The 17,541-nt window shown below is 34.3% G+C and overlaps 2 protein-coding genes across 5 annotated transcripts; one reads left to right on the forward strand and one right to left on the reverse strand.

Annotated features, from left to right (window-relative positions):
• Nucleotides 1–483: 483 nt before the first annotated feature.
• On the reverse strand, nt 484–8,055 carry LOC109819091 (lipase class 3 family protein). Of its 4 annotated transcripts, none has more exons than XM_020384685.3 (14): nt 7,582–8,055; nt 7,376–7,505; nt 7,104–7,308; nt 6,924–7,024; nt 6,708–6,829; nt 6,529–6,620; nt 5,455–5,560; nt 4,292–4,446; nt 3,046–3,173; nt 2,636–2,757; nt 1,970–2,067; nt 1,612–1,874; nt 998–1,463; nt 484–895 (listed from the first exon to the last, which is right to left on the reverse strand). In XM_020384685.3, the coding sequence occupies exons 1-14, from the start codon at nt 7,828–7,830 to the stop codon at nt 820–822; spliced, it is 2,313 nt and encodes a 770-aa protein (XP_020240274.2). In that variant the 5' UTR covers nt 7,831–8,055; the 3' UTR covers nt 484–819. The 4 variants fall into 4 exon arrangements, with proteins under 4 accessions (XP_020240274.2, XP_082916539.1, XP_082916538.1 ...); XM_083060413.1 differs by having other exon boundaries at nt 7,104–7,289; nt 7,822–8,050; XM_083060412.1 differs by having other exon boundaries at nt 7,822–8,049.
• A 660-nt stretch (nt 8,056–8,715) lies between these two features.
• LOC109788023 (transcription factor bHLH128) lies at nt 8,716–13,664 on the forward strand. Its single transcript, XM_020346655.3, has 5 exons — nt 8,716–9,419; nt 9,607–9,738; nt 9,824–9,889; nt 9,975–10,043; nt 13,249–13,664. The coding sequence occupies exons 1-5, from the start codon at nt 8,901–8,903 to the stop codon at nt 13,300–13,302; spliced, it is 840 nt and encodes a 279-aa protein (XP_020202244.1). The 5' UTR covers nt 8,716–8,900; the 3' UTR covers nt 13,303–13,664.
• The last annotated feature ends 3,877 nt before the right edge of the window (nt 13,665–17,541 follow it).

Consider the following 17,541-nt stretch of genomic DNA (forward strand, 5'->3'; position numbering starts at 1 on the left):
AGAGTGATATTATTAATGGTAAATAACTTATGCCCTGATAGTGATTACAAATTGTTATAAGTTTATTACCTTATAATATTCTTTAAATGCCTGAAACATTTAATTTACAAAAACTTAGCTCATGTTAAAAAAATATAAACCACTCGGAAAATAAAGAATATTTATGATATGCATATTCTATAATTCTATTCACTGTTCTAGTTAAGAAAACACAAATTAGATTTATTCCACAAAAACAAATAAAAATGTTTATTAATAAATAGAATATAAAAATCATTAAAAAATTAATACGTTTTTTTTTACATGAAAGCATCATTTGCTTAGAGTAATCACCACTCATTAACAAGATCTTTTAAAATACAAGTAAACAAATGATGAAAAAATCTCATTTTAGAAACGCAACCATACACAAATTATTAAAATTAAAAGCATAATTTTCCTTTAAAAATTATTATAGAATTATCTTTTAATGTACCATTCAAGTAAGACCTAATAGTTAATATTATTCTCATTTGGTATAATAATCAAGTATTCTCTCAATCCAAATATAATTATATAGCCTACATCAATCACCTCTCATATCTCATTACATAAGCTACACCTACCTTATATAATGTGTGAGAAAATAAGCACATTTACTTTTTCTTAAATGGTAATATACTCTTCATAGGAGAGCAAACTAGTCAAAAAACAAAAGGCTAATTCCATGTTATAGATCTTGATCTCACTCACAAGCATCACCAGACAAAGAACCGGGAGCAAAAAAATAATCCAGTTCATGTCACGTTCAATGCCAAAGTTCTATTGTCCAAATAAATATCAGATGATGTGAGGTTCCGTTACTTGATCTTTGGCAGTTTGATACTTCAATATCTTTTGCAAGGCATCATGACATCTGAAAGTTGAACATTTGACCAAAAGAAGCAACTTCTGTAAGAAACTATCAAGCATTTAAGGTTTAGAAGAGAGGAAAGGATCTGATTGTAATTTTCCATACCTCCATGGAAGATGATCAAGAAACATTGAGGGTGAAACGATAATATCCTTGAAGCTCTCTCTATTTGCTATGTAAGCTCTATAACATTTATCCTTCTCATGCATTCTCCACGATGTCTTCAGATCAGTTTGAGGTCTTTTCTGCTCCAGTACAACATGAATTACAAAACCGGGCAGATACATCTCAGGGGGATCATCGGCAGATGGATTTTCAGAACTTGGAACAGTATCTATAAACTGAGACACTGGATCATCAATTGGACGTACACATATAGCAAAAGGATTTGTAAATTCGTCATTTTCTATTTCAACAATATGATCACTTGCCCCAGTGTTTGGCCAGAGTGAACATTCTTCATGCTCATTGTTGAGGAAATCTTCATGGGCAAAAGGATTGGAATATTCACCATAGTCAGCCATAACAAGATCCCTTTTAATAGTCTGAAGCTCGTTTTTGATGCTGCCTCCTGCAATAATGGAAATCTTTTTAGAAAAAACACCTTCCATAAACCAAGTCTGTTGAATCATGAAGAACACTGAATACACATGATTTCCACACTCATAATAGTGGCAACAATATGTATACTCCAAACTATGTTATTAAAGATGAGAAACCTTTATTATCAGTCTCACACTGGCTTCTGGGGATTTGATGGTTTAGATCTTCCTGGGTGACCCCTGAATGACACTTAGATTCATCCTCTGTCTTGGGATTATTTCTCTCAAATTTGCTTATATATAGAAACCTATGGGCAAGTCTGAAAATCATGGCACTATCTGCTTTAGGATCTTGTGATAGTGATGTGATTGCAGCTGCCCTTAGTCGCATAATGGATCCAATTGATAGGCGAGATGAAAACTCATTTCCAAATATAATGCTGCATCATAGAGAACGAAAACCAAGCATGAAGGAAACTGAAAATGTTACCATAAGAGAATAAACCACTATCAAACTTTTTACTAGTATAATTACCTGGTAACAAATTCTGAACATGCATTTGCCACAACAAAGTCCAGACATGGGAGTGGCCCATATGAGTAAACATGCAGATTAGGGTAGCGATTATAAAGCTGTGGAAAAGTTCATCAATTTTATTTAAAAATAAAATCAAATGCTTAAAAGATTATGCAGCATGAAAAAAAGGGACACGAAAATGATGTTTTCTTTTACATATTCACAAGATTAATTGTTTTATAAGTTCTACCGGATTTATAGGTTTTACCTTGGATTTTTGGCTCTGTTAAAAACCCTATATAATTGGGATGCATATAATTCCAATAATTGCATATATATTTTGTTGAATCGAATCTCTCTAATGTGGGATTGGTTTTAGTTTTAATGATAGCAACTCTCGTACTTGAGTAGCATCTCATAAAGATTCTGAACTTAAGGATAAGCAAGATTTTCTAAAGGCAGCAATTCAATCCACTTAAGACCTCAAGCCAACCTCATATTTGCATTTACAATCTGCATTTTCTAAGGAAGCAAGGAATACTTGTTTTGTGTGTACATTTTTTTTTTCTTTTCAAAATAGCCTTTCAATGAATACCTAGTTCTTGATGCAATTAAAATAGCAAATTATGCTTACAAAATAAGTAAATTTAGTAACTAATTATACTTAAGAGAGAAATGCCATACTTGCAGTCCAAGCAGTGCAGCTATAGCACCCCCAAGCGAATGCCCAACTATGCGGACATTATACCCAAAGCATTCGCAACCAACTCCCAGTAATTTTGAAAGAAGTCCATAGGATTCAGAGTCTGCATTTCCACTTCGAGAAACAATTGTTGTCAAAAATGAAGTTTATTTTATGTAATGAGTTCAATTTTTTTTAAATTAAATAGAATTTCAGTTTTATTTTGGGAATCAATATGTAAAAAGTAGGATGTTTTACTTAATTGCATAACCATTTGATCGTGACTATTTCACTTCACAGTAACCAAAGTGTTTGTCATAGAAAGCAGGAAACAGGAAGAAAAAACAATTTGACAGGATCAACTCTCTAGAACAAAGAACCATGACTAAAAAAAAACTGAAGTATTTCTCACCAGGTCTTTCAGGATTTCCTTCAATCTGCTTGAAAAGCTCTCGTGCAGCCTCAACTATGCCTGAATGCCCGTAGTGAGGGAATGATGAAGTCACGTTTTTCTTTATATCAGAGTGAATGTAGTTGCAACTGCAAACAGGAACAAAATATTTAAGTGAGGGGGCAGAAAATTGTGTTGGAACATATAAAGGATCAATACAGTTTGGCCCATATAAACAATTACACATTAGAACTGAAACAGTAAGATATATAGAAGAGATGCTTTCTGCATATATGAATAACTCAATAGAGATGTTATAAGCCTTTGTTTAAAAACTTAGTTGATAGTCATGTAGCATAACATGTCATAATTCATTTTCCCGGTTATATATGTGGCCAACTTCAGAGTCATTTGAAAACCAATCCGATTACAAAACCAATGAATATGCATTTATCCAAAAATTTGGAAGTTCATATTACACCTTAACATTTTGAGAATTGTGTTTGTCCTTTGTGTATTGTTCAATCAGATTCAGAATAGTTTACTGACTCCAAAAAGTTCTCAAAACTAATTTTTTGGTGCTCAAAATATTATCTTGGTACAGTCATAAACTTCCCACTTTGTTCCATCATTTTGAGGGCACAGGGTGTTGGTAAATTAAACTTTTTATCATCAAATATTGTCCAACAGTATTGTCCTGTCAATAGGCTTGTGATTTGTGATTTTAGTATAAATGTAATAAGCACATGATTTCAAACACAATTTTGTATTCCCGCTTGGTGGTTTTCTCTCCTTCTCACTCATTCTCTACACTTACAAGTTCCTATAAAGATTACGTTATGCAACTATAAGTTGACAATATCTAAATCACAACTCCAAACTAAATAGCTCAAGGCTTGCAATAAACCTAGCATCCATATATATTCACTATTCAACAACACAGAACATTGCCAATCATTTTACTATCATAGATCCCAATAAAGATAGATGTCATCAACTTATCTTAATAAAGATAAACTGCTGTCGAATAACAAAGTTGAAAGCAACAGTTATTGGATTCTATCATCCCCATTGCCTAAGGGAATCCTTGTATGGCTAGTCAATGCTTGTGTTTATGAGTTGTAGGTATTAGGGTATTACAATTTACAATGTTTAGGGTTTACAAACCATGTGAATTTTATATAGCAATTTTTCAGCTCCACCCTAGAGTTATCTCTCTGTTTGTGAAAGTTGTCAAAGGGATGAAAACAGGGAGAATGAAAAATACTTTATCAAGCCAGCCAAGTCATCTGCAGAAAGTGTGCATTCCTTGCATAACCCATCAGTTATTAGGTCCTCAGGGGTTTCAGTTCCACGTATAGCAATTACTACAGATTGTAGATTATGTAGAACCACAATAAAATATGCAGCCTCACATTTGACCTGGCATGGGTATGAAACAATTTTTTTTTATAAATAGTTATATATAAATTCAACCAGTATAATATAAAAACAGAAATATTCATAACATCATGCATAAATTGAGCATGTTATCATCTCCAGTTGGGTAGAACTGAATTACCTCACATTTCAAAATTAAATTATTATCTTTTGGAATAAAAATACTGATTAGTCCAAACGAAAAAAAAAAGCGGCAGTTAGTCATTAATAAGCCAAAATCTACGTAAGTGTATAAATTATTCTAACATTACCAGTTCAATTGTTATGTTCATATTATCAAATTATTATATTAAAAAGTAAAATTCTACTTTTCAAAGAAACAGCGAATTCTATAAATGAAATATCACTAGCCTAATGAGCAAGCATTTTTAAATTAAGATTGCAGAAGAAGATCAAGTCTGCTCTGATAAGCCACTCTCAATCAGATTTATTTTACAAACTTATAGAGATTGGAGAACCAACCTTTTTTTCATAAAAAGTATTTACTAGATATTTAGATGGAAGAAAGATGAATTAAAAAAAAATACAATATCCTGCTTAGCACACATGCACACACAGAAGAGGACATTGACTTCAATATCTATTAAGGAAAACAGCCTTACAAAGGGAATGAGCTTTATACAAAATAGAAGGCATTATTTGCTCAACACCATGATGTCTTCCCTTCCTTGATTTTAAGTTTTTAATAAAAGGCCCAACGTTAAACAAAAGAATCATACGATTGTTGGTAAGTGACATCTTCCTTTTGTTTTATGTGAGTTTATTTTGTTGTTGATGATGAGCTCCCTTCAATAAAATTTAAACATAAATGATGGCAACATCATTTAAGCAATGTTATTTATTATTACTGATATTCAAGCCCCTCTTCGATTTTGTAAAACTTCACGAGATTTTGTGCAGAATTTTATTATTTCACATTTTTGTATGGTAAGCCTCTGTGTCCTTGACCAAAGCATTGCAGAGAACAATCAAATATTTAAATTCTCTAACCTGGCTGACTCGCCCATGTCTAAGCACTTCTGGAGGCAAATTGACGTACTTTAGAAAAGCTGCAGCATGACCTCGCCACCAGTTATCACCATCCAATACTGGTCGACTATGAAGATGAAATAGGAACAATAAATCACAATGTTGAAGATGAAAATTTTTGAATTTGAATATTGAAAAAGGCATAATGTAAAGGGAGAGATTGAGAGACAAAGAGAATGGAGCAAAATAGCATACTTGAGAGCCAATGAGTTCTAAAGAAAAATATTGACACAAGTATTCAGAAATTTTCACTTGTAACACTGCATATGCCAAACACTCATATATGCACAGTGGTAATTGAGTAAAAGCAAGTAGATCTTCTTCCATTTCTTCTTTTGTTCATTTATTCTTTTAGTCTTTCATTTTCAATTCAGTCATTTACTCTTATTTGTTCTTTACATTTACTTTGTTGCTGAAAATTCACCACTAATATCTTTCAACTTTGACTATAATTTGTGTTTTTGTTTTATAAAATTCATTATTTATAATGCACTAATAAAACGTGAGACATCAAAAGAGGAAGTGATTCCCTTTCCTGAATTAAAATCAGGAATCGCAATTTTGAATCTTATGTCAAAATTTCAAATATACAGATTGAGTACACAATGGATTTAAACATTGGGAGCTTGCTGACAAGAATTTGAAACTACAAACATACTACATGCATCACCTTGTGTATTGATTTACTAAACTAAACTAGTACAAAATAATACGTTTTATTTTCTTATGATGAAAGAAATATCAACAGAGAGAAGAAAGAGGCAACAAAAATGGGGCAAGTATCACTGACTGAAAAAGATAAAGGACCAATCAAACCAGAGAGGAGCCCTCCAACCATGTAGCATAATCTTTGATAAGCAATATACATTTTGGAGTTTATAGACGATTTTAAAGTTACGAAGAACAAGTATCAAGACCACCTTGACCATAAAGGTGTAATTAATATTCAACCTATAACACGTAAATGAAAAGGTTCAAGCCATTGATCTGAGTTACATAGTAGGCCATAAAATTGAATATCGAACAAAATGGCACCTGTTTCGTGACCAAGGACACAAAATTCCTTGTCTATACAGCCATGCGCAAAGAAATACAAATGGATTCCGTCCAACATCAAGCAATGGACCCTGCATCATTGAATGAAGGATAAATGTTTAAGGCAATTTAGTAAAAACAAAACCTTAATCTGGAAGAAGTTTTTATTATAGCAATACCGTGTATGCAGCTTCAGCAAATTTATGAAGAGCTTCAGCCTCCCTGATATGTGCCACGGGTACTTCCATGGATTGTTCATATGATTCTGAGGATTTTGTTTGGCTTTGAAGTAAAGCTAAAGCTGAAGAAGAAGAAGAAGAAGAAAATCCGTTGTGGAGGATGGATGTTAAGTGACATAATTGAAATAAGAACAAGAGATGAAAAATTGAACAAACCTGCCAAGAGTTCCATATGGCCGGTTCCGGAAGCACGATAAGCGACAAGCTCACCCAGTAATCGCGCAACTGAATAGACTTCATCTTCTTCCATTGCGGTCCTGCATAAAAGGATCAGGGTTGAGAGAGAGGGAGAATAGATAGAGTGAGGGAATAAAAGGTTATAGGTTAGGTGTGTACAAGTATTTGACCCGTCCCAGACAACACAAGGTCTCGCGAATGCCATGATCAAAGACCTCGCTGTAGTGGCACTTCCAAGCGTGATGATGGGTTTGATAGAAGGACCTCCATTTGAAGACATCGGATCCGGTAAAGCAGTGGAGTATGGCAAGGAAAGAGACGAGGATGGTGAAGAAAGATAAGCACCTGCTGTTCCATTTGGATTCTGCATTACAATGGTTAAGATTGAAACGGTGATACGTGAGAGTGAGTTGGTTGGAGAAGCGACTGACCTAAAAGGCAATGATTGGAGGTGGAGAAGTGGTGAGCGGAGGTGATGACAAGGTAGAGGGCCAAGAGGAATTGGAGCACAACGAGGAGCGCGGAAGATCGACTCCAGCAGAGCCATTTCTTATACATGGCCTAAACTAATGAAGAAAGATATGTTAATTAAATAGAATTGAATAATCAAAGTATTATGTGATAATTGATAATTCACCCTTCTGCGGAGGCGTAGGAGGAGATCGGCGGTGTCCTCAAGAATGAGGGTGGCGGCGGCTTGTTGGGCCAAGGCCGTTTGAAACATGACGATAAGCCTAAGCAATGCGGCCAGGGACACCAGCAGGATTGGGGGGAAGAAACGCCCATCGCACAGCCTTTTACTTGGGTAGATCAGGAGCCCACCCGTCACCACCACCGCCGTGTTCAAACCTCCAACCACCAAGCTCATACATCTCACCTTTCTCATATCCCCTTATCCAAAATAACTGAAAATCTCTTCCTCTTCCTCTTTTACAATCCACCATTCCAAACACATTACTCAATTCAGACAAGTGGCGCTTTTCTTTTCATTCATGTATTTATTTTATTTTCTTTTTCGGCTTTTCCTCCTTCACCTTCACCGCTACTTGAATAATTATTTTTTCTCATCCATATATAATTACAATTCTAATTACTATCCGAACTTACTATTCATACACTTTAATCATGTAAAAATACACAATAAACTTATAATATATGTCTGTTATTATATTATATATTATTTTTTCCTAATTGAATACTATTAAAGTTAGTTAAGATATATATTTAAATTTATCTCAATCCTATGTCATACTAATAAAAAAATGGAACATGTGACCTAATGCACATTTGATTGGCGGAGAGACGAAAGCATGAAAGATGAGAGAAACATGTAGCGAGTCCAAGAAAATTAGAACGGAGCGTGACGCTTGGAGATGAGAGAAACATGTACCCCGTGAGTGACATCATGATGCATCTCAACCACGTATTGCTTGGCATTATTTGACATAGATGGGAGAAGTATATTTTTATGTAATACAATAACATCTACTTTGAATCAACTTGTCTAATTTTAATTTTGAGTATAAAATAGATGATATTAAAAATAGCATTTACTTTTTGTATATATTTTTTGTTTAAACATAAATTAAAATTAGTTATTAGTATTTTGTAGTAATAATAAAGAGAGTTTGAATTTATTTAAAGTGAATATTTAGTTTTCCGTTGAATAGGATGGGAAAATAATAGTGGATTCCGTCCAACATCAAGCATACAAAGACGCTAGCAAGAGTGGATGAGGGGAGAATCTTGTTGAGTAGTTTTGAGGAAACGGGGGGCGACTTATTGATTCGATGAATGGGGTCACGTTTGCGATAAAGTGGCACGTGAGGCAAATGCAAATGCAAATGCAAATGCAGTGCGCAGCCTTAAATTATTCCACAAGTGGCATTGGCATTGGCATTGGCAAATTGGCTATTTTTTGTAAGTGTCTTGGTTCCTTCCCATTGGTAGCCAGCCATGTACCCCTCCTCCTCTTCCTCCTCTTCCTCTTCTTCTGCCCAATCCATGAGCCAGGGGCTCACCCGCTACGGCTCGGCGCCGGGCTCTCTGCTCACCAGCACGGTCGAGGCCGTCATAGGAGGAGGAGGAGGATCGCGCCCCTACTATTCCGGAGACTCTTCCGAGTCAACCTGCAAGGAGCAGAGGTCCTACGACGCCCACGCCCACTCTTACGGATCCGGATCCGCCTTGCTCCGCCAGAAAAGCTCCCCCGCCGGCTTCCTCTCCCATCTGGCCGCCACCGCCACCGCCACCACCACCCCCAACCACATCCACAGCGGCTTCACCATCACGCGCCCTTCCCAATTGAGCTTCACGCCTCACTGCCAGGACTCGGAAAATAGTGCGACCACCAGCTTCGGAATTGGAATGGAGGCGTGGGACAATTCCATCGCCTTTTCCGCTCCCCCAACTAAGCGCTCCAAAACCACCAACGATCCCGACATTCTGCATTGCCTCAACGCCTTGGAATCTCAGGTACTCGTAGCTACTAGCTACTATCATCATTCATCATTCATCATTCATCATTCATCATTCATCATTCATCATTCATCATTCATCATTCATCATTCATCATTCATCATTCATCATTCATCATTCATCTATCCTATTCCTATCCATTATCCAAAACCTCTTTCCTAATTTAACTCCACACTTTCTTCAGTTTAGTCTGCCCCAAACGAGCCTCGAAATGGCAACCGTCGAGAATATGTTGCGTATTCCCGAAGATTCCGTCCCTTGTAAAATCCGTGCTAAGCGAGGTTGCGCTACTCATCCGCGTAGCATTGCAGAGCGGGTTTGTTACTTTTCACTTGTTACTCTTACATTCACCACGCTAGCTACTACCTATACCTATATATATTTAACATTTATCTATGCAGGAGAGAAGAACAAGAATAAGTGGCAAGCTCAAGAAATTACAGGACCTTGTACCTAACATGGATAAGGTATATCATTGCTATTTCCTTAATACATCCTCTCTACTCGCCCAATGTCTAAATCTTGTTCCAAAATCTCTTTCTTTCTTTCTAGCAAACAAGCTATGCAGACATGCTGGATTTGGCCGTTCAACATATCAAAGGTCTTCAAACTCAAGTTCAGGTCTGTATAACTACCTTACCCATTCATCATAATAATTTCTTCATCTCACCCTCTGTAAATATATAAATTTCTTGTTTAGTACATTCAATTTCGCATGTAAATCAATCTTAGAGTCATACGTCGTACACGACCCATTGTCCTCAATTTCTTCCTGTATGCAGGATGCTACGAATTTCAATTTCAGATGTCTCCACCAATTAATCTCCTTGTATAATCCAATAACTGTTCATGGTTATAGAACCTGCAAATTCCTCGCATGCTGCTGATGAAAAAATTAGTGCAGTATCAAGCTTAAGAATATTTTAGCATCCCTAAAACTTAAGTCTTCAAAATAACTTGCTGGGCTGTCTTCCCTTGAGCTTTGCGTATGCTAGTTCCCACCGCTACCCGTCATCTCAACATACAAATAAGGTTCCACATCAAGAGAAGAAATAAGTCCAATAACGGTTTATATAACACACATATTCTACTCTAATTGTTGAGAGACCTTTAAGAAAATAACCAAAAGCAAAATTGTAAGTGTTTAGTCTTAAAATGAAAAATATCTCACGACAAGCAATCACCACAAACTCGCACCTCACCACTTCCTTCTATAACATAAACATATTTAAACAAAGTAAGTTTCAGATTGTACTGGAAAGCAACAACAGGGTCAAGAAGACAACAACACAACTTTATTCACTGTCTTCTACCATTTTTAGAGCCAATGCTTCTCTCAATCCCACAACAACTATTCTCCATTCTCCCAGGCCTTGCTTGCTCAACGGATATTCTATGAGTTGTCAGGATTCATAATTTTCCATCGCCACAGCTCTAGTCTGAATCCCTCAACTCTTCTCCCTTCTTCTAAGCCACCGTCACACAATAGCTCCACTAGGATTCAGACAATCACTTCCCATCCTTCGGATAATTTTGCGAAACTTCAACAACTGGAGGCTTATTTTTCCCACTTTTTTGGTTTCCTAAAACAATTTTATATTACTCATCCAAATAAATCTATGAGTTTTGAAAATTATTTTCAAGACAGGTGTTTAAAAAGCAAACCGCACAAACAACTGTTTTACATTATTTTGTAACTTAATGGCTAGTGGTAGGAACTAGCGTATGCAAACTACTTTAAAATAGTTTTGTAATGAACTAAGTAATTTAACCTTTAAAATATAATGTTAAGTGTGTACGATAGCTAATTTTACTATGTATCCCCTCACATAATCATCTTTTTGTCGCACATTAGGTACTATAAGGGGTGTTTAAAAATGTTTGAAAAAACTGTTCATCCGAATGAACTGCATTGAAAAACAGTTTTGATGAAATAAACTGAAATGACTTATTTTTATTAGTTCAGCAAACTGTTTTCTCAAATTTGAACAACTGGATTTTGAATTAAACTAAAACAATTATATTCTTTTTTAATGACAAACATAATAAAAAGGCTTAAATGTATTTTTGATTCCTCAAGTATAATAATTGTATGATTTAAGTCCCTCAAATTTTAGTTGAATAATTTTAGTCTTGTAAGTATCATAATTGTGGAATTTTAGGCAATTTCAGTCCTTCAATTCTTAATTGAGAAATTTTAGTTTCTTAAATATTGCAATTATGTGATTTTAATCTCTCAAGTATTGCACTTATATAGATTTTTACTTATTTAAGTTACATATATTAATAATTTTAATGATAATAAATGTATATCATTTAATACATGAATGAAAAATTATAGTATATGTAATTTAAATAGATAAAAAAATTATAATTGTAATACTTAGAAGAATAAAATATACGATTACAATATTTGAAGATTAAAATTATTTAATTAAAATTTAGGAACAAAAATTGCATAATTACATTACTTAAGGGACTAAAATTACTTAATTAAAACTTTAAAATCAAAATCACACAATTATAATATTATAAGGATAAAAATGCAATTAAGCTTAAAAAAATTAAAAGTAGGAGAACTTTTATCTCTTTATAGAAATAATTCAATTTAGATTAGTTTGATTTTCAAATAGTTCAATACTATTTTTTTATATTTATGAAAATAGCTCAGATTTTATAATCCAGTTCACGATCAATTTCGTTCTGTTTATTTTTAACACCCAAAATGTAAAATTTACTTGAGGAGTGATACATTTACAACAGGTTTTTGCTACACTTTTTATAACTTTTTTTTTTTTATTCATCTCTATCCATCCCAAGTTTTTACAAAACTCTTTACAACATAGTAGCAATTTTTGCTTCTTTTTTTTTTTTTCTAGTACATTATTCATCTTATCTTACACTCTTTTTTATGAATATTTATCTTATGTAATACTTTTTTTTTCTTTTTTTTCTTTTTCTTAAATTGTAAAATTTGTTTTATAAAATTTATGTACGAGTAGCATTATCCTTTATGATGAATTATATTCATACAAACAATTCGTATATGAATATGATGATCTCTATGACTTCCGTGAGGAACTATAATTCTTAAAAAAGAAAAGATAAAATATTTTTTTAGTCTCTATTAATTTTAATTACTTACCTTTTGGTGATTATAGTTTAAAATAGATCTTTTTAATTTTTATAGTTATCTTTTTCAATTCTTTTTAGTCTATATAGTTTAAGTTAGATTTTTTTAGTCTCAATACTTATAATTTTTTTAATCTTTTTAATTTTTGTTGTTAATTTTTTTTGTAATTTTGTCTTTCGATGTGAAAGATGTATTAATTCAACAATTTATTTTTACCTTCATGTGTAATGGTCATTGTTGAAACAAAAAATAACAACAAAGAATAAAAAAGATTAAGAAATTGCAAGTCTGATTAAAAAGATCTATCGTAAATTATAGGGTATAAAAAATTGAAAAAGATAAGTTTATAGACTAAAAAAATTTATTTTAAATTATAAAAATTAAAAGGTAAAGTAAATAAAATTATATGAATTAAAAAAATATTTTAACTTAAAAAAATAAGAAAGAACTGGATGTGAAAAGTCATATTGAATCATTTAAACTTGTACGGACAATATAGATGTTCTCCTAGGGTTGATTCCTGATTTATTTAGTCTGTTTGTTACATGTTTGTAATGAATTTTACATATCTTCAAGCATAAAATTACAGAGAATAGATTGAAGCGTCGGTTAATTTTTATTTATTTATGTATTTCGGTTAGTTTTTATTTTACATATGTTGATCTTGACTACAATATTTTTCGCCTATTTCAGAAGCTTCACAAAGAACTTGAGACTTGCACTTGCGGATGCAAACAAAGCAAATAACATTTTGCTTTACGAGATTCTATGGCAACGTGCATAGAAGGCAAGGTTTTGATGGCAAAGAATGAAAACTGATTTTGTACCGACCCACTTAAATGAATAATGAAGGAACCGAAAGTTTGTAGATTGTCAATTCTACAATTGTACAGTGTATGTTGTAATATGGTAGTCTAGAAAAATTTCTTCGTTTTCTTCAAGAATTGCCTCTTGAGGTTGATTTTCTATTGAGATTGTCTATTTTCTTGTTTGGGTAAGTCTGGTACAATTAATGATTTATTTTTATGGAATCAGAACCAGAATAGAATTATCAAATCCTGTTCTAAGTTTGATTCAATTAGAAATTAAATCTATTTTGTTTTATTTCATTCTATTTTTATGTTTGGTGAATTTCTGTGGAATTTTATAACCAATGAAAATGTGTACATTCATGTTGTAAACAACAAAAAAAGGTGATCGAGTTAATTCCATTATGCTGCCAAAGGCTATTTTTGTCTGGGATCAAAAGCTTCGGATAAAATGACTTATCATGGCTTCCTATACCAAAAATGTAATTATCCATTTGCCTTGGATAAATGTAGGAATAACAAATTCAGTGGAATCTTTGTTTGGAACTGGAATAACATGATCATTTATGTTTGAGAAAAATGATCGTTGTGGAGTGGAAGAAGATGAACCGAGAAGGAGTTTTGAATTGTACACTTCCAAAAGCTTTTAAGGAAATAGCTATGAACATATGGGGATGGACTTGGAAGGCCTGACTACACGACCGAAAACAGAATCCTCTACCAAACAGCACAGTATGAACACTTCCAAAATTGTTTTGGTGTTTGGGGTCACCACTTCAACATACCAGCCCAACCACTATTATCTAACAAAAAATAAGTTTAAAGTTAAGTTAAATTTGTATAAATCTAATTGATGGTCCATTATTGACTTTAATCGTCTCTTGCTGAACTTAACTCAATCCGACTGTATGTACAAAATTTAGATATATTTTCAGTTTCTATATGTTCTTAATATTTATAATTTTTTTTACAATTTTTATATCTACATTTTTTATGCTTTTATTATACAAATTAAAATACAAGGTTCCTATGAGCTTAAAGTAGCAATGTGACATGATGAATATAACTAGACCAACGGAAGTTGGGGTAAAATATATTAATATGTTATGAATTAATTAAAAAAACTATCCCGTACTTGACATGGGTTACCAACCTAATTTGTACAAAAGACAAATTCATAACATTCAACTTTCTTATTTTTTTTTTTTACAACGTGAAAAATTTTATTATTAAATTTTAAAAAAATTTAATAGAGTTTCATACATTTTAATATACTAAATGTAGAAATTACTTTTGAAAAAGTTACATTCAACCTAATTTGCTTTTAATAGGAAAGAAAAGAGTTAATATAGTATTGTGTGTTGAATTATTTCCAAATGATTTGTCCCATCATATTAAAAGCAAGGTAAATTTTTCACAAACACATGCTATTAATGAATTTGTCGATTGCATAGTCCAGTATGGCATTAGCACGTGGACTGAATGCGGTCAAAGGGTGTTTACGGTGGAATTTGTTTAATGATTCTTTATATTCGGACTAGCATGACAAATATTTCAATTTAGGTATATTATGATTTGAATATTACAGGACGAGAGAAGGAGGAGTAGAAGATTAGTGATTACTTGTTTCTAGATGTTCCTCGATAATTAACAAGTAATAATTTGCATGCACGTAAATGCTAAAATGAACAGAATGAACAATGGATATATTCGCAATACAAATCATGGTTCAAATTACATACTGTCCAAGAGTTACAATTAACGCACTACAACTATGTGATTAGGAGAAATAAAGGAAGAAACCTACACTACAACTACTCCTAGAACAAGAAAAGAAATGTGGCCGAGAAGTGATCATACCCAAAGATAATTCCTCGCATGGAAGCCATGTGTGCAGGCAGAGAGTGCTTGAGAGTTCAGTTCAAGTATGAGTTTTTCCGACCTTCGTAAAAAAGTGTGCCTTTCATACTTATAGAAATCCTCCAGAGCAGTTATTTCTGTGTACACGTATTATGGGCACATAATTGTTGTCCACTGAGCCCATTACGTGGGTTAAAATAAAACCTCTCGTAACCGTCTGCCCCACGTGTTTTTTACCTCTTTGATCCATGTTTTATTAACTGCTTTAAGATAACTACTCAAACTACTTTAAGAAACCTCCAGTAACCTTCTTCATTTATTTTCGAGCAGTTCTCTGTTCGATTCGACTAATATTTTTTGACCCATCTCGCACGTGAACAAATAGGGCTGCTGATACGATCCTGGTAAGTGTTCGACCTTTCTCTCCCTTTCGAGTAGTTTCATAGATATAGCTTTCAAGTAGCTTTCGAATTCTGGGTTTCGAGTAGCTCTAACAAATGCCCCCCTAGGAATTCAATTTCGATGAACATGCTGGGTGAGAGAAGAACTGAATTCCTATCAAGGGATCTCTTCAATGCTCTTCCAACTATTTGATGTCAATTGACAACCTTTTGATGAAAACCTATTCTGACCTGTACCCTGATTTGCATTTAATGCACATGACCGTTTGATGCGACCTTGATGGCAATAACGGCGCGTGTTTTCGTTGTTTCACTGTTATCAAAATATTCTGGCGGCCATTTTTATTATTTGATTTGAATTTTAACTTGAGTTACAGGCCCGTTTCATCTCAAGCCCATTAAAACTCCTTTTTTACCCTAGGGTAAAACCACATTCACTACTTTTCTTCTTGGCGCTCAAGTCTTATTGCTTTCTGCTACTGCGTTTCTTGGCTTCTTCCTTCTCCGGCAACCTTCATTCCTTCATTCTAAGCTCTTTGCCTTCATCAATATTTCCACTATCATGGCCTCCTCTGTTGCGTCTACCTCTGCTGCCATAGCTTCCACAGTGTCTCCTACTGCCGCTTCTGCCTCATCTCCAACTATGGCTTCTGCTTCGTTTCCTACTGTGGTTTCTACATCATCTCCTACATTGGTCGTTGCAACATCCCATGCTGTAATGGCGACTGCAACCTCCAGTCAGTCCATTCCTTTGTTGATGAGTAATGCGCAAGTTTGCACTATCCCTAAGAGCAATGAGACCTTTGTACCCATTCCTAGCATGGAGGAGGCCAGCCTCAAGATTTATAATTCTCAGGTACTTCTTCCCTTCTCCCTTGAGAATGGTAATATGCATGCTTTTCTAGGACCGTTTATTGGTCAAAATAAGAAGAAATTTGGCAATACTTTGTTACCTGAGGATTCGTCCACTCTACCCTTTATTCATTCACCAGAGATAGATCTTTCTTTGCTTAGAGACACTACCAAGATTTTTAGGGCCTTTCCCCCCGTCAAAAATAGGCATTTGGAATGGTTACTTCGTGTAGAAAATGAAATGAGTTCTTCATGGGTCGAAACTGGTATATTTGAGTTCATTCAGCTTGCAAAATTTGACTTACATCTGTTCGACCCACAAATGCTCTTGTCTGCGATTTTCTTCTAGAATAGGGAGACGCGAGCCTTCGAGTTTCCCTATGGGTTCGTTTGCCCTACCTTATTGGATATTGCTGCAATAACTGGTTTAACCCCTTTAGGAGATAGATTCCACCCTGATGTTTTCGAGGAAGAAATTTCGATCAAAGAACTTTCCATCACATGGGATAAGAAGACGTATCTAGCTTTCATCAATGCCCATGTAGGACAACCCGGGACCCCTGTTTCGCCTTCTGAACATATTGCCTTCTTAATGTACTGGTTATCTGCTTGCGTTTTTTGTACTCCTTCACTTCAGGTTCCAAAATACTATTTTACTCTCGCCCAAGCCTTACATTTGAAAAAGAAAGTTTGTTTAAGTAAACTTTTATTGGCCTCCTTGTATACCTGTCTCGATGAAGCTTCTGAAAGCCTTTTCCGAGAGACTGGACCTCGAAATCTTTCTGGACCATTATGGCTACTTCAACTATGGCTCAATGCCATTTTCGAGAAGAAACTATCCCTCACTTCAACCTTCACTCCCACCTGTGAACTTGAGGGTGCACGTTTAACCACTTTGACCCCTCGAAAACATTTAGTTGATAATTTTGCAACATATATTGACGCCATTCTAAGCTTCACTGAATTTAGTGAGGATTTAGCTCCTTTCATTCGACCCACCTTGACAGGTCCATCTTGGCTTCGACAAAATAACCAGGTTTGGAATATCACACCAGCTTCTATCG

The sequence above is a fragment of the Cajanus cajan genome, chromosome 7 (assembly GCF_000230855.2).
Source record: "Cajanus cajan strain Asha chromosome 7, NIPB_CcT2T_4, whole genome shotgun sequence".
In the NCBI taxonomy this organism is placed as follows: Eukaryota; Viridiplantae; Streptophyta; class Magnoliopsida; order Fabales; family Fabaceae; genus Cajanus; species Cajanus cajan.